We start from the raw sequence: 23645 nt of genomic DNA on the forward strand, positions 1-23645 counted from the left end.
GAGTCTGGACTAAAAAAGCCTCTGATTGTTCAAGACTTAAACAACCATTGGGCACCCAGCCTCGATGACCAGGGGGCAGGTTTCAAAGGCTATACTGGTCCAGAGAGGGTGCGACCCTCAACACTCACTCTGGATGTGGCCAAGGGGAATAATGAACAAGAGGAGCCCCCAGGGCACAGACAGCATCCATTCAAGGCCATCCCTTCACTGCCAGGGCAGGGGGACCTCGCAGAGCCTGAACTGGAGGATTTCAGGATGCTATAGACTAGTGATTGAGTGGGGCTCACACTCCCCCCTTTTCCATAGCAGATATTCTGACCCTGCTTCCCCACTGTATATCGTGTCTTAAAGGTGGGCCGTGTTAGGATGACATGTCTTTTTTAGCCACATCAGGACCTTAGAGTGCCTAACACAGAACACGTGTAGACTGAGAACTTTGGGTTGATGCAGTGACCGGGTGAGACTTGCGGGCATCCCCTTAAGGAGGTGGTGAGTGTATTTATGCAGAGAAGAACAAAACAAGTGAGTAACCAGAATGACAGTTTGTGACAGTGACCACGCTATGTCCAGCACCCCAGCTCCACTCCCTGAGCCCACCAGATGACCACTTCTCTCAGGTTCCCTTCAATTCCATGGGGCCACGTGACTGAATTCTAGTCTGTGGAGCGTCAGGGGAAGTGATTTGTGCCACTTTCAGGCTGAGGCTGGTTGCAATCTGAGTGCCTTTTCCACATTCTCTCTCCCATCCCTTCAGTGGGAAATAAATGACTCCAAGATGGTGGAGAAAAAAGCAGCCTGATCCATGAGTCAGTGTTCGAAAGCAAGCCAGGCAGACAGCTACCTAATCCACATCAAACTGTGACTTAATCAGAAATAAACCTTCATTATGTTAACCCACTGAAATTCCCGCATTTACCTATTGCAGAAGGCAGCATTAATTCCCCCGGCATCGGTATATTTTTAGTATGTTAAAGCAATATAGTAATAGAGGAATATAAGTTTAATTATGACTGATAGAATCAGGGAAGCAACCACAACTAGAATTGTAGAACTTCCAAATTAATAGTGGGCAAAAGTAAATAAGAGGCTTACCAATCCTACAAAAATACTTAAAGGGAAAAGAGAAAACAACAGAAAATGTGTAGTTATTATAGCAGGCACTGTCAGTTACCTCCTCATCACCCATTCCAGCCACCTTCCTGCCTTACTAAAAACCCCAGTTTGTTTTGGGGAGTAACAGAGATCCCTTGGTTTCAGGAGAGGCAGGTTTCTACCCCAGCCTCAAACGACAAATAAAATTAGTTTAAACCCATCATGTAAATTTATTCTCCTTGGCAAGTAATCGATCTAGGAGTGACCAGACATCCCCGTTCTTGACAAAGGAGATGCAGGCAGAAGTCCCAATGATGGGGACTCATTCTCGAAACAAAAGGTGAAGACTTCTTAAGGTTGCAGACAAATACTGTTTGATTCCACTCATACAAGGTACCTAGAATAGTCAAATTCGTAGAGTCAGAAAGTACATTGGTAGATGCCAGGGGCCAGGGGACGGGGTGTAGGAGGAGTGGGGAGTTAGTGTTTAAAGGGGAGAGACTTTCAGTTTAGGAAGGTGAAAAATTCAGGAGATGGATGATGGTGAGAGTTGCATAACAATGTGAATGTACTTAGTGCCACCGAACTGTACAGTTAAATATGGTTAAAATAGTATGTTTTATATTATGCAACTTTTACCACAATAAAAAAACATTATAAAAAAAAAAGGTGAAGATTTCTTAGGAGAAGCCCCTTCACTCTTTACTCGTTTACCTCACCTCCTTCTTCCTACCTGGAATGAAGAAGTGATGCCAGGAGCTGCTGGAGGACTTTTGCAGCCATAAGGAAGAAAGCCACATGCTAAGGATGAGTAAGCAGAAGGACTGAAGGAGATGGGGCCTTGATGATCTTGCTGAGCAGCTAAATTAATCTATCCATTGCAGTACACCTCCAGAATTCTTATCATTTGAGAAAAATAAGGAACTCCAAGGAATAAAGTTCTGTAATTATTAAATGAAATGTGGTAATATAAATAAATATAAAAGATTTATTTAATTAGGCAACTATTAATCGTGCATTCTGCTACTTACGGCCAAGCACATCCCTAACTGATACAGATAACAAATGAAAAATAACACAGAATCCCTAAACCCTAAGGATATTCCTTAACACAAAAATGGGAACAGAATTAATTTCCCTATTAAAGATCTGAGACTGTCAGATGTAAATAAAAAGTAAAAGACAAACACTGCTTTGGGAAAGACCCTAGGTGTTCTCCTTACTGGCTGCAAATAATAATAAATCCTTCCTTGGGGGTGGTGGGATGAATTGGGAGATTGGGATTGACATATATACACTAATAAGTATAAAATAAATAACTGATAAGAACCTTCTGTATAAAAAAAATAAAATAAAATAAAATTCAAAAAAAAAAAGGAAAGAAAGTAAAAACCCACTATTTAATGTCATTAATTAAGTCATCACTTTTTGACCCTACTTCTAACAAGGCATATTTCATTATAGCTTCAGTGTCAATTTTCTCTTCTTTTACTAAATTAAAATTCCACTGGAATGGTCACTAAATTAAATTTCTACTGGTGAACATTCTAACCCTGTAATTCTGGGCATAAGGGTGTTTCACATGAGAGCTGTCCTTAGAAAATGCTGCCAGTTATATTTTTGAATTTAGGTTAGATAAAGTATTCCCAAGTTTTCCCCATCATGGAAAAACAACAACAATAATAATAATAATAATAATAATAATAATAAATCCTTCCTTCTCCTGATGGGGAAAAAAAAAGTAAAATCCAATTCTGTACTATTTAAATAAAACACACATGTAAAAAAGAAAAAGTTAAAAAATAAAGAGCTAGTTAACAATAGACCATACAAAGGCAAGCAAAAAGAAAGCAGAAGTGGCAATGTCAGACAAAGTAAATTCAAGGACAAACGTGTTAGACAAGACAAAAAAGAATATTATGTAATTATAAAAGATGCAACCCACAAAGAAGATATAACAGTCATAAAACTTTATACAACAAACAACATAGCAGACAACTGCATAAAACAAAAACTCCTAACAACACAATGAGAATTTGAAAATGTAGGGCCTCCCTGGTGGCGCAAGTGGTTGAGAGTCCGCCTGCCGATGCAGGGGATACGGGTTCGTGCCCCGGTCTGGGAGGATCCCATATGCCGCGGAGCGGCTGGGCCCGTGAGCCATGGCCGCTGAGCCTGCGCGTCCGGAGCCTGCGCGTCCGGAGCCTGTGCTCCGCAACGGGGGAGGCCACAACAGTGAGAGGCCCGCATACCGCAAAAAAAAAAAAAAAAAAAAAAAAAAAAAAAAAAAAGAAAATGTATATATACTCATGGTGGAGAGTTTCACTATATTTACTTAAGAAGCTGGTAGACCAAATAGATTTTAAAAATTAATAATATAGAGGATTTGAATAATATAGTCAACAAATTTTACTTAACAACTACAGAACTTTACTCCTTAAACACTGACAGTATATTTTTCTTCTTCTGATCTTGCAATTATGAGAAAATTTTATAGACCGCATCCTCAAATAATAATACAAAACTTAGAAATCAATGGGGTAAAACAGACATCAAGAAAATATCTCGGGCCTCCCTGGTGGCGCAGTGGTTGAGAGTCCGCCTGCCAATGCAGGGGATACGGGTTCGTGCCCCGGTCTGGGGGGATCCCATATGCCGCGGAGCGGCTGGGCCCGTGAGCCATGGCCGCTGGGCCTGCGCGTCCGGAGCCTGTGCTCCGCAACGGGAGAGGCCACAACAGTGAGAGGCCCGCATACCGCAAAAAAAAAAAAAAAAAAAAAAAAAAAAAGGAAGAAAAAAAAAAAGAAAATATCTCCTAGAGAACCCATGGATCTTAGGGGAAATCAAAACTGAAATTATACATTATCTAGGGGGAAAATTGTAGCAAAAAAATATGGGCACAGATAACAGTAAGCTCAAAAGAAAAATTGTAAGCTTAAAGGCTTTTCTTTTTGATGTCCCCGTGAAGATAAAATTCTCTTCTCCAAACACAATATAGATGCTTCCACTGACTCTATTCCAAACAGAAGTGTGAAACAGTGAGCAGGGTGGATGCTCCCATGTGGGTCCTGAAGCAAATAGTGGTCACCAGGAATGAGACTCCTACAGGGTAGAGGGGAATCAGAGTTCTCCAGGTGAGACTGGGACCTGAGTAGGATTGAGGTCAGATGCTGGTAATGTGGTTGGCAAGTTCATGAAACAGCAAGGAAACCACTGTGGCTGCAGCAGAGGGAGCAAGAAGGAAAACTGGAAATGCAGTTGGAGAAGCAGCAGCTTTAATTCATTCAGTGTGGGAAACAGGGGACAAGAAAATCTGTAGGCCAGTGAGCATTTGTAATAGTCCAGGGGACAGGCAATCATTTCTTGGACTAAGATGGTCCTGGTGGAGGAGGTATAAGGTGGTTAAGATTTAGGATATATTCTGAAGGAAAAAGCAATATTTGCTTAAATTTTGGATATGAGTTGTGAAAGAAAAAGAGCAAGAAAACTCTAACTTTTCAGCTTAAGCAATGGAATGGATGGTCATTTACTGAAAAGAGTAACATGAAAGAAACTGCTTGGATAAATCAACATTTCTGTTTGGGCCAAATTAAGTTTGAGACGTCTATTAGACATCTAATAGGCAGTTGAATAACACAGAGTTCAGAGGAGAGGCTGGAACTAAAATATAATTTTTTGGAGGCATCAGTGTATAGATATTTAAAGCCACAAAACTGGAGGATAGCAGGTAGAGAGTGAGTGTAGACAGAAAACAGGAGAGGTTGAAGGACTGAAGCCCAGCACACTCCAACACCTAGATAGGAGGAGGACCCCCAAGGTGATGAGGACTAAGAAGCCTGCGAGGCAGGAGAACAACCAAAAGAGAGCAGTATCCCGGAAGCCAAGTGGAGAAAGAATTTCAGGAATTAAAGGGAGGTCAACTGTGTCAAAGGCTACTGATGGGTCATTGGGATGAAGACTTGAGAATTGACCATTGGATTCAACAACATGGAAGTCACCAATGACCTTGACAAAGGTGGTTTTATGAGTCTGTGAAAAGGAACATTTGGATGCTTGGAAACTTTTAGAGGAAAATATAAATGCATATCATTATTACTTTGGGGAAGGGAAGAATTTCTTCTATGAGACATAAAAAGAATAAACTATGAGAGACAATGTTGATATATCTGAATACAGATTAAAGCTTAAAATTTCTACACACAAAAAGTACCATAAACACAATTAAAAATCAAGTCACCAACTGAGAGAAGATACTTGAATACACATAACTGTCAAACAATTGCACCAATTAATAAAAGCAATAGGGCCTCCCTGGTGGCGCAAGTGGTTGAGAGTCCGCCTGCCGATGCAGGGGATACGGGTTCGTGCCCCGGTCTGGGAGGATCCCATATGCCGCGGAGCGGCTGGGCCCGTGAGCCATGGCCGCTGAGCCTGCGCGTCCGGAGCCTGCGCGTCCGGAGCCTGTGCTCCGCAACGGGGGAGGCCACAACAGTGAGAGGCCCGCATACCGCAAAAAAAAAAAAAAAAATAAAATAAAAAATAAAAGCAATAGTAACAGCTAACATCTACAGAAGGCTTATCTGCTAATCACGGTTCAACATATTTTACATGTATTAACTTATTAATGTCTAGAACAATCTTTCTCTACTAGGGTCCTGTGAGAGAAATAAGCCCTATAAAACATAATTTGAATTGTCATTTTTTTTTCTCAGTTCCCCCAAGAATGGTATATAGATAGTACTAGTCTAGATGCATTGTAGAAAAGCTAACTCATTCCATACAATGTATCCTTTGAAGCATCTGTTATCAAATAATTTGCTCTCAAGACCCCTTTATATTCTTTAAAAATATTGAGTATCTCAAAGAATTTTTGTTTATGTGGGTTATATCTATCAATATTTACCATATTCAAAATTAAAACTGAGAAAATTTTTAATATATATTTACTTAAAATAATAGCAACTTGGGACTTCCCTGGCGGCCCAATGGTTACAACTCCGCACTTCCACTGAAGGAGACGTGGGTTCAAACCCTGGTCGAGGAACTAAGATCTCACATGCCACAGGGCGTGGCCTAAAAAAAAAGTTACTTCAAAATAAAAAGTTTAAAGATTTTTTAAGCAAAATAAAATTAAATCCCAGGGGCTTCCCTGGTGGCGCAGTGGTTGAGAGTCTGCCTGCCGATGCAGGGGACACGGGTTCGCGCCCCGGTCCGGAAAGATCCCACGTACCATGGAGCGGCTGGGCCCGTGAGCCATGGCCACTGAGCCAGCGCATCTGGAGCCTGTGCTCCACAACGGGAGAGGCCACAACAGTGAGAGGCCCGCGTACCGCAAAAAAAAAAAAAAATTAAAACCCATTGGTTTATTTTGCACTTTGAATGGATCTTTTACTCATGTGTGATTTTGCAACATTCCTCATTGGTCCTTGGAAAATATTGGTTCACTGAATCAAGCAGATCTTCAAAATGTGGACCCAATTTATTTTATAATATCATAAAATTGTTTGTTAATATTACTATGAACCTCAGAGAAAAGCCTTTATGTATTGGGAATCTAATACGTTCATTGTAGCTGATACAAGTTTTCCAAAAATTCTAATTTTTGCTTGCAACCTGGAATTTTATCACTGGAATAAATTTTATCCATTGTTTTCCTTGAAGTGACAGATTCACTTTATTCATCTGCAAATACACAAGTCTGAAAAAAGACATAGTTTGTCAGTCTTCTTTCAAGTAACAATGGCATTCCATGAATAAAGAGGCTAGTTCAGCACATAACTCAAAAAATCAAACAGTGCCTTTCCTCAAGACACCCATCATACTTCAGAAATGCTTTATGCATCCTTCCATTTTGTCATACAATAAAATGAATAAGGTTTACTGTTTCATCAAGGAGTGAAACCATCATTAATTTTACTGTGAGTGTATGATGATGAAAAAATACAGTCATTTCACTCCTACAAGACTGGAAAGAATAAAAAAGTGTGATGACAAATTCTGATTGTTGAAAAGGATATAGAGCAATGATAATTCTTATAAATTGTTGATAATTCTTATGATTGTTGAAAAGGATATGGAGCAATGATAATTCTTATAAATTATCAGTGGCTGAAGGCACTGATACAACCACTTTGAAGATATTTGGCAAATATTTAGTAAAGTTGAACATGCTACACATTATTACCAAGGAATAGCACTTCCAACTACACACGTGCCCAGAGAAACCTGAACAAGAAGGTTCATGGAAATATTGTCCAAAATATTAAAAATCAGGAACAACATAAATGACTAATCAAGGAAAACAGATAAAATAGTATGTTCTTATAATGCAGTACTCTATAGCAAGAAAAATAAATAGGTTTGAACAACACAGACATATCTCCTTAAAAAATGCAGAACCAATAAATTAAGTTAAATTCAGATTGCATACAGTATAATGTCATTCATATAATGATCAAGCAACATATTGCTTACAAAATATATATTAAAGTATGGAAAAGATATAAGGATGATACATGTTGAATTTATAATAGGCTTGCATATGGGGAGGGAGATGGGGAGTGAAATTAGAAAGGCATTAAAGTGGGTCTCAACTGTATAGGACATACTTAAATAAAAACAAAGAAGGCACTAAGTTAACACTTAATAAAGACATTATGGGTCCATAAGTACTTATTATATTATTTTCCATTTTACCTATATGTTTAAATATTTTATAATGAGAAATTTTATAAGCTTTATTTTAAAAAAAGATGTGGGACTTCCCTGGTAGTCCAGTGGTTAAGACTCCACACTCTCAATGCAGGGGGCCCGGGTTTGATCCCTGGTCAGGGAACTAGATCCTGCATGCATGCTGCGACTAAGACCAGGCACAGCCAAATAAAATAAATAAATAAATAAATATTTTTTTAAATATGAAATAAAATTTTTTTTTTTTTTCTTTTTGCGGTATGCGGGCCTCTCACTGTTGTGGCCTCTCCCGTTGCGGAGCACAGGCTCCGGATGCGCAGGCCCAGCGGCCATGGCTCACGGGCCCAGCCGCTCCGCGGCATGTGGGATCCTCCCAGACCGGGGCACGAACCCGTATCCCCTGCATCGGCAGGCGGACTCTTAACCACTGCGCCACCAGGGAGGCCCTGAAATAAAATTTTTAAAAAAGATGTAACATGAATAAACTAAGTTCTCAATCTAAGACATAAAAAAAAGAACAATAAAATAAAAGCAGGAGAAAATAATTAATGAAAAAAACTAATATTAGTGAATGCAAAGCATATACATTATAAATACAACCAAACATTTGTTCTTTGAAAAATGTAATAAAGTAGGAAACCACCTAGCATGCTTAAATTAAGTTAAAACATATATATATATATGTTATATGTCATATATATGCTATATATATGTTTTTATATATATATATGGAATGTGTATACAGTATATATAATATATACGGCATTAAGAATAAGAAGACAATGTAAAACAAGAACTGATTAAAAGAGAATATCATGTGCTATCCTGTGTTAATAAATTTGAAAATATAGATATAGGTATAAATCTTCATGACCTTAGACAATGGTTTCTTAGATATGATACCAAAAGCACAAACAACAAAGAAAATATATATCAATACAATTTGGACTTCATCAAAATTTGAAATTTAAAACTTTTGTGTTTCAAAGGATGCCATCAAGAAAGTAAAAGGGTGGGCTTCCCTGGTGGCGCAGTGGTTGAGAGTCTGCCTGCCAGTGCAGGGGATACAGGTTCGTGCCCTGGTCCGGGAAGATCCCACATGCTGCGAAGCGGCTAGGCCCGTGAGCCATGGCCAATGGGCCTGCGCGTCCGGAGCCTGTGCTCCACAATGGGAGAGGCCACAACAGTGAGAGGCCCGTGTACCGCATAAAAAAAAAAAAAAAAGAAAAGAAAGAAAGTAAAAGGGCAATCCAAAGAGTGGGAGTAAATATTTACAGATCATATATCTGATAAGGAACTTGTGCCTGGAGTGTATAAAAATTCTCACAGCTCAACAATAAAAAGACAACTCAGTCTAAAAATGGGCAAAGGATCTAAATATACATTTCTCCAAAGAAGATATATGGATGTCCAATAAGCACAAGAAAAGATGCTCAAAATCTTTACTCATCAGCGAAATGCAAATCAAAACCACAATGACATAACACTTCACATCTCCCAGGATGGATTTAACCAAAAACATAGATAATAACAAGTACTGGTGAGAATGTGGAGAAATTGGAATCTCATATGCTGCTGGTGGGAAGGTAAAATGGTGCGACTGCTTTGGAAAACAACCTGCCAATTCTTCAAGTTATTAAACATAAAGTTATCAAATGATCCAGCAATTCCACTCGTAGGTACACACCCAATAGAATGAAAACATACATCCACACAAAAACTTCTATGTGAATGTTTATAGAAGCATTATTCATAATAGCCAAAAGTGAAAACAACCCAAATGTCCATTAAGAGATAAATGGACAGGGGGCTTCCCTGGTGGCGCAGTGGTTGAGAGTCCGCCTGCCAATGCAGGTGACACGGGTTCATGTCCTGGTCCTGGAAGATCTCACATGCCGCGGAGCAGCTGGGCCCGTGAGTCATGGCCGCTGAGCCTGCGCGTCTGGAGCCTGTGCTCCACAACGGGAGAAGTGACAACAGTGAGAGACCCGCGTACCGCAAAAAAAAAAAAAAAAAAAAGCGATAAATGGACAAAATGTGGTACATCCATATAATGGAATATTATTCAGCCATAAAAAAAGAATGATACTGACACATGCTACATTGTGGATGGACCTTGAAAACATTATGCTTAGTGCAAGGACCTTGAAAACATTATGCTAAGTGCAAGAAGCCAGTCACAAAAGTCCAATATTATATTATTCCACTCATATGAAAGTCCAGAATAGGAAAATCCATAGAGACATAAAGTAGATTAGCAGTGGACTTCCCTGGTGGCGCAGTGGTTAAGAATCCACCTGCCAATGCAGGGGACATGGGTTCGATCCCTGGTCCAGGAAGATCCCATACGGAGCAACTAAGCCTGCATGCCACAACTACTGAAGCCCGCACGCCTACAGCCCGTGCTCCCCAACAAGAGAAGCCACCATAATGAGAAGCTCGTGCATCGCAACAAAGAGTAGCCCCCACTTGACGCAACTAGAGAAAGCCCACTCGAAGCAATGAAGACCCAGTGCAGAAAAAAAAAAAAAAAAAGTAGATTTGTGGTTGCTAAGGGCTGGAGCAGGGAGAAAGGGGTCTGGCAGGTACTAGTTAAAGTGTATGGGTTTTCTTGAGGTGATGAAAATATTCCAAAATTGACTGTGGTAATGGCTGCACATCTCTGTGAATATATTAAAAACCATTTAGTTGTACACATTAAATGGGTGACTTGTGTACACTTTAAATGGGTGACTTGTATGGTATATGAATTATATCTCAATAAAGCTGTTTGTGACAACAAAAACTCTCCTGGTAATTTATATGATAAGGTAACTTATAGGGAAAAAAATCAGTTAGGGTATAGAGGTCTAAACAACATATTGACCAACTTAACCTAACTGACGTCTATAGCACACTCCACACTACAGCAGAATACTTTCTTTATCAAGTGCACACAGAAACAAGGTTGACTACATTCTCAGCCATTAAATTTCAAATGTTTGAAATCATTTATGGTGCGTATTGAGAACCCAACCGTGGTGGCCAGATAATAAGCACATCTGTGAGATGATAGGATAAAAATAAATGCTCCCTGAGGCCCTGTCATTTTGAAAGGACATGAGGGAAACAGGTGTGGAAATGTACCCAAAGAATTTAAACCCCAAAGTTGAATGCAAAATCTGGTTCCAAATGCAAGAATCCTAGGAAGCTTTGCTAGTTTTTACGTTTGAAAAACCTGGAAAGCAGCGTTGCTTCTAGCCACTGGGAGAGGTAACAGAGGGGCAGGCAGCCACCTGCAACCTGCTGCTTCAGCCCGGCTCCCCTGAGTGGGGCTGAGACCTGGCGTCAGGTTACAGGGAGTCAGGAGATAACCAGCTGGTGGCCTTTCTCAGAAACTGCCCCTGCTGACCTCCAGGTGCAAAGGGAAGCAGTGAGGTGGACAGTTAGGGAAGGAGGGAGGTAGCAGGCATGATCACCCCTGAAGCAAGGGGAGGAAATTACACCCGGGCAGCTCAGCCCAGCATCCCCAGCTGGGGCCTTGCAACAGTCAGGAGAAGGGCTTCCCTCCAGCCAGAGCTGAGCAAAACTCTGTTCAAAGAGCCCATGGGCTGTAGAAAACAAACGTATGGTTACCAGGGGTGAAAGGGGGAGAGGAATAAATTGGGAGATTGGGACTGACATATACACACTACTATATATATAAAATAGATAATTAGGCTTCCCTGGTGGCGCAGTGGTTGAGAGTCCGCCTGCCAATGCAGGGGACACGGGTTCATGCCCCGGTCCGGGAGGATCCCACGTGCCGCGGAGCGGCTGGGCCCGTGAGCCATGGCTGCTGAGCCTGCGTGTACGGAGCCTGTGCTCCGCAACGGGCGAGGCCACAACAGTGAGAAGCCCGTGTACCGCAAAAACAAAACAAAACAAAACAAAACAAAACAAATAGATAACTAATAAGGACCTACTGTATAGCACAGGGAACTCTACTCAATACTCTGATGACCTATATGGGAAAAGAATCTAAAAAAGAGTGGATATAAGTATAACTGATTCACTTTGCTGCACACCTGAAACTAACACAACATTGTAAACCATCCACACTCCAATAAAAATTTTAAAAAAATAATAATAATACACAGCCCATGGGCTTTTGGCAGCAGCCGGGAGAAAGTTGCAGGGACAGGAGAAACCCATCCCCGTGGGCCCAAGCTCCTCAGGAACCTGCAGAAAATCTGTCCCTCCACAGCCATGCAGGAGAGAGAGTATCTCTTTCTCTGGATCCACATCAACATTACTACTAGCAAACTTCTTTAACTTTTGCTAGTATTATTGTTTTAATTTGCAGTGATGTACTGATAGTTCGCTAGTGAGGATGAACACCTTTCCACATGGTCATTGTGACTCGAAGTTGCACTCCTGTGAATGGCTTGTTCATATCTACCCCATTTTTCTACTGTTTGTCTTCTGCTAACTGACTTAGGAAGTTTCTTTATTCTCTGGATACAAGTCCTTTGCCTGTTATAAATGTTGCAGATATTTTTCTCTCATTTACCTCCTGCTTTGTTCTCTTTTTAAACTCCGTTTGGTGTCTTTTATCAAGAAGATTTTAAAAATCTAGTCATATTTATCTTTATTTTTCCTTTTATTTTTCTTGCTGTATCTTATTTTAAGAACACCTTCACTCTCCCCACTATTCTCTCATATTTTCTTTGATTACTTCTACGATTTTGTTTTTGCTTTTTCTGCACTGGTCTTTAATCACCTGGAATATGTCATTTCACCATGGGAGCAGCTGTGAGGAGGAGGGAGATGTGTGCACTGCAGTGGGGGGCACTGGAGCCCCAGCAGGCCTGGACCCGATTCCAACTCCACCTCGACTCAAACGGAGATAATAACATATTTCATTAATTTGAAGACACACACCTTAACATTTCTGAAATGAGGATGTATCTTACAAACAATGGTGTATCATGGTTTAATTTACAGCTTTCTTAGTAATATATAAAAATAGTGTGTCTTTCAAGCTATGGCATCTTAGATTTCATGAAATACAAAGGACCCAACCTCAGGTCCCTAAGGGGGTGGAATAAACAGGCACTCAAAGGGCCCAGGACAGGTCAGACACACAGGAGGCAAGGTGTTCCATCTGGGTGAGTTCTCCTTCATTCCAAAGAATGCAGCTGCTCTGAGGCTTCATTTTTCCTGCAGCCCTGGCCCTTCCCCCTTAGCTTCCAGAACCTGAGCCTACTCTCTGGGAACCCCTCCAGGCTCCCCTTCCAAAGGCCTTCAGCTGGACAAGGCCACACCTTCAGTTCTCTCCTTCTAGATACAGGATGCTCAGAGCTGACGGTTAAGGGCTCCACATAAGGCTGATCTCCCTCCACAGCCAAGAAAACTGCACTCTCACCCCTGGGGACACCCACACCTGCTGGGCATGAAGAGCACCACATGCTCTCGTGGCAGCTTCTGCCTGGCTCCTCCCACTGCCCGCCTGGTGAGTCTGGGGCTTTGCAGCTTCTTCAAATGCTGGCACTGGGGGAGCCGTGGATGCTGGTAGAGCTGCCTCGGCCAGAACCACAGCGCCGGCTGGGGGAAGGCAGGGAGGAAAGGGAGTGAGCTGGTGGGCTGCAGAGGCCCCCAGCCAGGGCCAGCGTGGGAACTTTGCACAGTGGCTCCTTCAGTCTTACAGCCACCCAGAAAGCCCTTCCCTCTTCACGGACGAAGGAACTGAGCTGCAGGGAAGCAGAGTGACGCCCCTCAGCGATGCTGAGACTCTACCACGGAGGACCTCGCTCACCAGCACTGCTGCCCCACCTTTCTGCCCACCATATGGAGGCTGAATGGGGCTGAGGAGGCAGAAAGTGGGCTCTCCCCCTCAAGGTCAATTCCACACGCCTGGGCAGAGCATCAACTGCATGCAAGGCCCACACTAGGTCTCAGAGTCCAGGCCGGGGTAGTGGTCTGGCCCCTAGCCCCTCTCTCCACGCCCTAAGGGGTCCCACACCCAGCTGCACAGTCACAACCAGGGTGGTCCCAGGCCATACACTATGCAATTCCCCACGGACTAGTCCTCCCATCCCCCATAATGCCACATCTTTGCTTCACCTGTAGGAAAGCTTATCAGCATCCAAGAACCAAGAGTCTCCTTTTACTAGAATAACTGAATTTCTTGCAATTTACCCTAAGAAGTAACCACACAAGGAATAATGACGCAGGAAAAGTCCCATCCCCACCCTCATCCCTGAGACTCCAGAAAAACTGAGGTTAGAAGTGGTGGAGCTGAGCCCATAGCCTGGGTCCCATGGGAACATTCAGGAAGAGGCTGAACAAATTCCAAGGGCATCTGCCACCAGAGGCAGACGGAGGCTGTAAGGAAAGGAAGGAGGTGGACATGGCTTGGCTCTTATGTGCCCCGCATGGTGGCAGGAGCTTTCCCACTTGTTGAAGAAGCTTTTTGAACCCTGCCAACAACTGCTGGGGAAGGGTTATTATTCCCACTGCACAGGTGATGTTCCAAGGTCAACCCAGTAGACCAAAGATGAAAATCCAGGGGACTTGGTTCTATTCCACCAAGCTAGAGACATGTTGAAAATAGCATCAACCCAACCAAAAGGTGGAGAAGTGATCTGTGACACTGTCATTTCCCACCCTTGCGCCCCTCAGAAAATGAGCTAATGGAGCATCCCTTCGGGTGTGGAAGTCTGGAAGAGCAGGCAGGATCTGCCTGCCCCCCACATACACCCTGAGAGCTGCAGTGCCTATCTACAGGTGACGGGCACTAGGACACCTCTCTGGGGTCAGCTGGATGGCCTGGTGTCACCACAGATACACTTCTCACGACGTTCCTCTTGCCTGACTCCAGGGCTCTCGCTGGGAAGCGGGCAGCACCCCCATTGCTCATCTGTTGCCTTCACTGGTCCCTCGGACCCACACTCAGCCCCAATTTAGCAATTATCGTGCCACAGGGGACTTTTTACCTCTTGTCTACCTTGCACAGGACCCTGGACACCCTCCTGCACCGCCAGACACCTCTTTTTCTCTCCCCATCACATACACTCTGTGAAAAAGACCATTCTCCCTCCCCACAGAATTGTTCTTTGAATATTTGCATATGGACAGGAAACATCTCCTTAACAGAAGGGATGGGACACTACTGGTGGAGAATCCGGCAGCGTAAGAAACCAGGGGGGCTAGATTCCCCAGCCCCCTCCCCCCATGACACCGTCCCACTGTGCCCAGGAAAGGGGCCATGAGCAACAGCTCCAAAGAGCTACAGTCCAGAAATCCAGGGCATCCATGCCCCTGATTCCCCAATGTTCCTACACAGTCACCACCCTCTAAGTGGATCTACTGGAAAACTGTTGGAACTAACAGAAAAATTCACAAAGGGAGTTGAAGAAAATCAGCATGCCTACCACCATAGGACAGCAAGAACAGGGACGGTGCAGGAGACGGCTTCAAATGTGGACTTCCCTTGATGTTTAATAACTTCTGTGTGACATGCTGAGAATCCGAACAGCAAGGGGTGTGCTGCTGGGTTGGCCAAAGCATTCGTACCAGGGGGCAAAGGGGGAATGAAATGTTTCTCACTTTCCCCTCAGAGGGAAAAATGTGGGGTACGAGTAATACAAAGTGGAGTTAGTGTCCAAGTAATTACTGTTATTATGATTTGATTATGAAACCACCATTGGCATAAAAAAATAAGTCTTGAAAGATAAGTAAACAAAAAAATCTAAAATTCTTGATTATGCCAACAAAATCATGGAGACGGATATTAAAATATCCTTAAGTTTCTCATCTTCAGTAGATAATGTTTCATTCCTGATAAAGATAAAGAAAATGGGTTCAACTATATCTTTAAAATAAGTTCTAAACTAACATATGCTATTTAATATACATGTTTCAATAGACTCCCTTAAAACAAAATGGTATCAAAAGGCGGGGGCGGGGAAGAAAAGATACAGGGAAATGTACACTAAGTGGATGCAAAGGAAAAAAGTAGCATTGGTCAAACTAAAATCTAAGTCAAAATCCTAAAACAAGAAATGAAAAAGAAATGAGTTGTAAGTATGAATGACAAGGTGACAGAATTGCCATTACTTATAGATTATAGATTGTAGTTCAGCTTCTACAATATATCCCAAAACACAAGTATACTGGGATTTTTAGACTTCTACTGAAGATTTTCAAGGTCTAGGGAAGGGGTCACACTGCACAGCTCACAGTCTTCTACTCAAAAGGGAAATCCTTTGATACCCGTCTCTTCTATCAAGCCCCACTGACACACCACGCATGCAACGGTCTTAACAGCTCCCTGTCCACAGCTGCCCCCCAACCATATCCCTCAGCCTTGTTCCAGACGCTGGGATGGAGGCAAAGCAGCTGCAGCCATGGTGTCATGGCACGTGCAGACTAACAGAGGAGATAGGCCATAAACAAGCAAACAGATACATGAAAAAAGAGGAAGATGACGACAACAAAGGCAAATTCATAGAGACAGAAAGCACATCAGTGGTTGCCAGGGGCTGGGGGAGGAGAGGATGCAGAGTGACCGTTTAAAGGATACAGGCTTTCCTTTTGGGGTGATGGAAATGATAGAGGTGGTGGTTGCACAACATTTTGAATGTACTGAATGTCACTGGATCGCACACTTTAAAATGGTTAAAATGGTAAATTTTATGTTGTGTTTTCTTACCACAAACAACAACAACAACAACAAAAAAACCACGATACTTTCAGATGTGGTAAGTGCTTTGAAGGAAATCAGGCCAGATGTTGTAAGAGAGAGAGACTGGGGTGGGGTCCTTGAGAGCGGGTAGTCAGTGAAGAGCTCAACATCTAACTGAGAAATGAATGAGGGGGAGGACCCAGCCTCATGAGGATTTGGGAAAAGAGCATTCCACACAGAGGGACCCAAAAGGGTGGAAATCGGGTTGGAAAGTAGGCAGAGGCCCCCGAAAAGCACTCGTGTTTCTTTGAGTGCAGTGGAAGCAACGGAGGCAGGGAGATGCCTGAGCTAATCATTGTGTTAAAAGGACACTTTGGGGCTTCCCTGGTGGCGCAGTGGTTGAGAGTCCGCCTGCCGATGCAGGGGACGCGGGTTCGTGCCCCGGTCCGGGAAGATCCCACATGCTGCAGAGCGGCTGGGCCTGTGAGCCATGGCCGCTGAGCCTGCGCGTCCGGAGCCTGTGCTCCGCAACGGGATAGGCCACAACAGTGAGAGGCCCGCGTACTACAAAAAAAAAGGACACTTTGGCTGCTCTGGGGAGAAAAGTCGTAGGGCATGAGCCTGAGGCAGGGGACCACTGAGAACATGGGTGCACCGGGAATGTCTGCAGGCAAGTACTGCTTCCCATGCCCGGAAAGGAAACACACCGAGGCTAGGAGGGCCTGGGCCCAGCAGGCAAGGCTGCCGTGGTTACCGGATGGTTCCCAGGAAACAGAGAGAAGGCAGATGCCCAGTGAGAAGGACTGTGTCACACAGCTTTCATTAGAGCATGGACCAGGCCCGCCTGGGCACCCAGTCCAGGGCAGATGCCCAGTGGGAGTGGCTGTGAGCTGAGACAAGATGCTGGATCGGGTGTCTCCCTCCAGCCCCAGGTCAGGGCTGCTTGTGGGAGCGCCACAGCCTGGGCAGGCAGAGAGAGGCGGGCCTAGCAGGTGGGAGGTGTCTCTTGACCCCAGCTGTGGGGAATGGAAGCAGTGAGGGCTGGACAGCTGGACTTAGAGCCCTCCACAGGCTGGACTGGGGCAGGCACAGGGCTGGTTGTGAGGGTGAGAATAAGGCACCTCCATGAGGCTGCAGGTTTGGTTTGTGGCGTGGCCAGTGTCAGCCACGTTACAGAAGAAAGCAGGAAGGAGGGTGGGGAAAGAGGTCTTGTTCCCAGGCAGATGACATCCAGATGGATAAGAAGATGGTCACTGAGGAACCAATTTAACACTGACAGAGACTGCCAATCACAGTGGAGCCAGCAAGACCAGGCAGGGAAGCTTCCTGGGTCACAACAGCAGTAGGAACACATGTGTCCTGAGTCCTGTGTCCCAGGCAACACCCAGCCCCCAAAAACTGGGATAACTGGGCCAGCCCAGAAGGGGCCAAGGGTTGTAAAGGCTGCAGCTCCTCACACGGGGTGTGGGTTCCTGCAGTGGCAAAAGGGCACGAAAAGGGGAAACGATGTTGAAGGTCATGGTAATGCTGGATGGGCGTGGCTTAAATCTAACGAGAATGTAATGTGATAACCGCCTTCCCAGAGTCTCAGCAAACAACACAAATTCCCTCTGGACCTCAGTTTTGTCAGAAATGTGACAAACAGCAAACATGATGGCAGATGGGAAAACAATGTAAGCTGAGGGTCTGTATCTTCCATGACAGGGCAGAACACCAGAAGCTTCTCAGCAAAATATAAAGTGAAAACAAAAAGACACACCTGCATGGTCGGGGGAGTGACGTGTGCCCAGCCATGACCGTCATCTTTCACCCCAGCTTACTTCTGTGGACCCCAAATGTGTGTCCCAGGACCAATACAGCCCCTGAGGTTCTGTAAACTGGAATAATCCCTATCACCAGTGTTTACACCTACCCTCTGCAGGAGAAGCACAGAAGTTCTCAGGGAAAGGGTGCACCTTGCCTGGTTGAGCCCTCAGGACAGCAAGGTCAGGCCCGTTAGGGGATGGGAAGTGTCCTCAGAAGAGAGAGGGTGAGAGAGAGGTCTCAGGGGACAAGCAGGACTGGGGAGATGGATGGACAGGAGGAGGTGCAAGGTCATTCCAGTCTGACCGGAACCGAGTAAGTTGTGCTCAGGGATCCCAAGGGGCTGGCACACACAATAGGACACAGCAGATGCTTCCTTCAGGACAGATTGGAAGGAGGGAGGCAAAAGCTGGGAAGGAAGTGCCTGTGAAAGGAAGGAAGAGAAAAGACCCAGCCCATGGAGTCTGTCCCCACACACGCTGTCCTGAGCTGCTGTGCGGCTGCTTTGCCCCAGGCCACCCTCCTGGCACTCCCATTGGCATGTTCCCTGGGATCTGATCTATCTACCCACGGACTCAAGGGCCAAAGCTCTGTCCAGTTCACCAAGGTCAGCACTTAGTAATGTTGGCTAAGGGATTGAATGAATAAATGAATGAATGAACAAATGAACACATGAACAGATCATCCACTGAATGGAAGTCCCAAGTTCAGAAGTGAATGAGTAGAAAAACATCAGCCACTGGACCAAGGTCAAAGTCACGGGGTGTACATCCCGTCTCCATTCTTAGCAGCTAGGTGACTTTGGATGGATTGTGCCACCTCTGTGAGCAGTGGCTTCCTCATCTGAGATGGGGTCACAGGGCTATGGGGGCATTCAGTGAGGACAGGCACATGGTAAATATTAAAAGTCACAGACCAGGTGGAGGGTTGTTGCAACCCTTCATTGCGATCCTAGGACAGGAAGCAGGCACTGTGCACCCCAGGCCCACAGTAAGAAGCTCTTCAGCCTCTGGGGCCGCGCCTGCCCCTCAGGGCTTCCCCATCTGCCCAGCTCCACACCAGGACTGAAGTAAAGAGCTGAGATCTGAGCGGGATCCCGACCTGGAATACACACACTCTTCCTCTTATCCATGCTTTATAAATCAGAAAATTAATTATCTGGAAAAGAGTCTTCTGCACCAGAAACCCCAATGAGTTTCATGTATAATTTATACTGGAAAATGTAGATGTCAATGTGTGACAAATCGCCGTAAAATCATTTTTGCAGTTCAAGGTTTAGGCATCTGTCCTCCTCGCAGAAGAGCCACCTGACAGACAACATGAGGCCCCAGGGCTCAGGCCGGGTGGGGCAGGAAAGGCAGCCTGTGATTTTCAGTGATGCAGCTGCCACTGCAGCCCCACGCTTGGCACCAGCCACATGCAGTCAAGTCATAGCTCTCCCTCCTTGGGGTCCTACTGTGTCTTGTTCAAAAGGGGATTCCACGCTCTGTGCCAGCTCTGTGCTAGACCCAAGGATGGAAGACAGAATGGAGGATGTGCTCACTCCTGTGGCTTTGAGTCCCCTGGGAGAGCCAGGCAAGCAGACGATGAATGACACTGACAGTGTGGCAAGTGCTAGGGCAAAGACGGGTCCTATGTGCCAAGGAGCAAGTACTTCCCTATGCCAGGAGCATCCCCAAGAGACTCCAGGAGGCAGGGGCTAGAACTGAGGGACTTTGTCAGGAGGATGAAGGCGGGAGAACATTCCCAATGGGAAGACTCACATGTGTAAAGACAGAGGCTAGAGCAAGATGTCCAGATGGGTGCCAGCGTGGTCTATGGCACACGGCAGGGGCTGTCTAGCAGTGAGCCTGGAGTAGAGAGAGGGAGCCAGGTCACCAAGGGGCCTGTATGTCCAGTCCAGAAACAGGACTTCGTCCTGGACTGAAAACTTACAAACACATCAAGTCTGCACTTCACTCTGGTCAACAGTATGGAGACCAAGAGGAGGGTTGTTGTGGGGAGTGAACGAGAGAGAAGATGAATGGGCTTTGCAAACTGTGAAGTGCAGCATCCACATAAAGTGCCCTCCCCAGCAGGATCTTGAGTCCTGCAACAACTCAGCAGCCTGCCTGCTTCAGGTGCGCCTTCACTCACAGGCGCCCCAGTGACGGCCTTGACTGGCACGTCACTGCAGAATAACCACCTGAAATGTGGGTTGAACCCTTGCTTCTCGTCTGCAGTTGCTATTGCCATCGGGGTTGGTCACTCTTAGCGCAGGACCTTCCCTGACACCCTCTCTCCAGAGGCCCACTGGGGCTCCAGCACAACCCAAAGCATCCTCTCACACAAGGACAGGGAGGAGGGGCACGGGCACTGTGCTGGAACCACTATGCCAGAACCACTATGCCACACACGCACGTGAGGGAGGGGCGATGTGTCTTTGCTGCACCCTGGCCCTCTGTCCAGAACCACTGGTGAGGTTCAAGAACATGGCCTCTACCCACCAGGCAGTCACCAACAGGGTCTGAGCACAGTCTGAGATCCCAGTGGTGTCTTCCCAGAACCTGGGCCATCCACAACAAGACAAAGCAAGTCCCCGTGCGCCAATGCCATCAGGGCCCCCAGGCAGTTCCCTGAGCAGCCTTGGAGCCCTACAGACCTGGTCAAAAGATAGACGCCCAGGCTAATGGGACGGGATGCTCACAGAACAAGGGTTTCAAGCCCCCAGCCCTCATCACACCAGTGCCCATTTTAAAGAAGAACATAGCCTGACATCGACAACTTTTCTACCTCCCGGGAGGCCAGGGGTCAGCCCCTTGGTGACTCCCACCCACATACCTCGCTTGACCTTGGGGGGCCTGAGGCCCTCGACCTGGGCCAGGGCCTCCCAAGCCTCACGCTCCCTCCAGCGTCTCAGCTGCTCCTCTCGCATTTTGTAGAAGAGGATGTGCTTCTGCACATCACTGAGCTCGGCCAGGAGCTCGGGGTCGATGTACATGTCGTGCAGGATCTGCTGCAGCATGGTGTCACCTGGGATGCACACGCCAGGAGGGACACCCCAGGCCACTCTTCGCCCCTAGCTCCTCACGCCAGGGTCACTCCCAGAGCGCCTTCTCCGTGCAGCACCATCTCTCTGCCTCAGCTCCCGGCCAGCCACGAATTCATCTCCTCTGCCCAGGACAGCCACAGGGATCAGGCAGCAGGAAGCAAAGAGGCAGCCAGGACCTGCAAGGGGGATCCAGCACCAGGAGCTGTCCAGTCCTTCTACTAGGTCACCAAGAGCCACATCCCAGCAAAGCCTGTGTCTTGACCTCCCCTGGCCTCTGGGACAATGGGAGAGTGAAAGCCTCCAGCTCTGCGGGCAAAACTCAGGCCCGGCCCTGGCAGGTGTCGAGTGATCTGTTCGTGGAAGGTAACGATGACACCAGCTATATCAATGACACTGCCCCAGCCAACCGGGAACCGATCTCTCCTCCGCAGGTAAGAGGAGGAGGAGGAGGCAGCTTTGCCTATTAATTCCATGTCTTTTGAGCCAACGTCAAACAGGCCAGAGGAGCCAGCCAGGAGCTTCTAGGCTGCCCGGCCTCTCGCTCTACCTGCTCCATCATTGCCAATCTTCCTCTTTTCCAGGACGTTGGGCTATTGAGGTAATGCTTCTAACACTCGGCCTTGGAGGAGAAAAGAGCTTTCCTTCTTTCTGTGTTGCAGCCAAGGAAGAAAGCAAAATAGAATCAGTAGGGACACCTGAGGGGCTTGATCATGGAATTCAAGGACATGAAGGAGGCAGACATCCTCTGCCTTTTCCCTATAATGAGGTTCTAAGGCTATGCATGTGCTGACAGATTAACCCTCAATTTGGGGTCAACTTTTGTTGTTGCTTATCTTTTTGTTGTTGTTGCTTATCTTTTTGTTGTTGTTGCAAGTACCTGGAGATGATCACAAACAAAGAATGCAAGTGTGTCTTCTCTGTCCTCTCCATGCCCTGAATGTGAAGCACCCTGGACAGAGCAGGATGTTGCTTTCTGCTTGGAGGGAACCCACCTGTCTTTGGCCGTGAGGATGGGTAGGTGCTGCTCATGCTGAGACCCAAAGTTCACCCTAAAAGCTGCTCAGAGCTACTCTCAGATGCCCCTGTATTCAAACTGGGGTTCAGAGAAGGTAAGCAACTTGCTGATGGCTATCCACCCTGGGACTCCATCCAACTTTCAAATATGACAACCACTGGATACTGTGAATCTTTTGATGGTTTGTAGCACTGTGGCCTAGTTGGGCTGGTGACCTTCATGTCCCCTTCCCTCCCCATAAGGACTAAAGGTGGATCAGGCACCCAAAAGTGATGGAACCCAGGTGTGAGTGGGCGGTCTTCTCCTGCAAGGTTGACACACAACAGTAAGGATTAAGTGAGTTCAGATGAGCTTTAATCCCACGGGGGTCACAAGAAGTGCGGAGGGCCAGGCTGCCCCTCCCCCAGGTCTGGCTGGCTTGTCCCCGTGTGACCCAGACCTTGGAGGCTCCACGCAGAGGCTCTTGCCATGCAGCGCTGTGGCCCTGGACCCCACCCGCCCTCTTCTCTCTCCTCCCCACCAAAGACCTTTCAGGGCTCGGCGTCCCGGCTCGCTCAGTTTCTTAGACTGAGCCCATCCCAGCCTCCGGCACAGCTCTAATCTCCCTTGTCCTAACTGTGGCTGAGTGGGAGCCCTGCGTCCAGAGAGGAAACAAGGGGAGGAAGGGCACGAAGGGAGTCTGGCCTCCCGCTGGCAGCTTCTTACTTTCTGGGTCCACCAGATGCCTACAAGAAGAGGGGAGAGACAACACAGTACGGGGCCGAGGGGATGGGATGACTGCTGTGGGTGTGAGGTCCAGTCCTCCGGCTGAGCGGTGATGGTGTCATCCTTCCGGTGGTGACACCGTTGAGAGACGGTGGGTGGCGGCCGGATGGGAAGGGCCCCGCTAGCTGCCCGTTTTGTGCCGCAGCCGGCGGAGCGCTCCCTGGCAATCCCAGGTCAGTGGGGCCGGAAACCGAGCGCGCAGCGCAGCCGGGGCGCGGGCCGGATCCGATTTCCGGAAAGACGCTCTCGGGCCGGTGCGGGTGGGAGCTGCCTGGCCCTGATTGGCGCCACCTCTGGGCTGGTGTCCGCCCGCCCGTCGCCCTCCCCAGGCGGAGGAGGCCGCTCAGCCCGGCCTGTGGCACCCCCTGGCGGCCGATCCGAGCAGGAGCGGCAGCACGTGGGAGAGCCGGGCGCCGGGAGCAGCACTAGGGCGGCTACGCTCGCCGGGATGCGCTGGGATCTGGGTGCGGGAGGACCCGCGGTGCGGCCGGGTACACGATGGCCGTCCAGGACCCGGACCCCGGCCCCGGAGCCGCGCAGACCAAAGGAGCCCGCGGCGGTTCCGGCCCAGGCAGCTTCCGGCGACTGGAAACGAACGAGAT

The 23645-nt window shown here is 46.7% G+C and overlaps 1 protein-coding gene across 1 annotated transcript in view; it reads right to left on the reverse strand.

The window, feature by feature from the left end:
- Positions 1-22563, reverse strand: part of SH2D4B (SH2 domain containing 4B) — a 79962-nt gene extending 57399 nt beyond the window's left edge. Inside the window, exon 1 of the mRNA XM_060091668.1 lies at positions 21053-22563. Within this exon, the coding sequence (XP_059947651.1) occupies positions 21053-21236 (184 nt within the window). The 5' untranslated portion in view covers positions 21237-22563. The remainder of the gene's footprint in view (positions 1-21052) is intronic.
- Between the last annotated feature and the right edge of the window lie 1082 nt (positions 22564-23645).

This window comes from Mesoplodon densirostris, chromosome 1 (genome assembly GCF_025265405.1).
Source record: "Mesoplodon densirostris isolate mMesDen1 chromosome 1, mMesDen1 primary haplotype, whole genome shotgun sequence".
NCBI classification, from domain to species: Eukaryota; Metazoa; Chordata; class Mammalia; order Artiodactyla; family Ziphiidae; genus Mesoplodon; species Mesoplodon densirostris.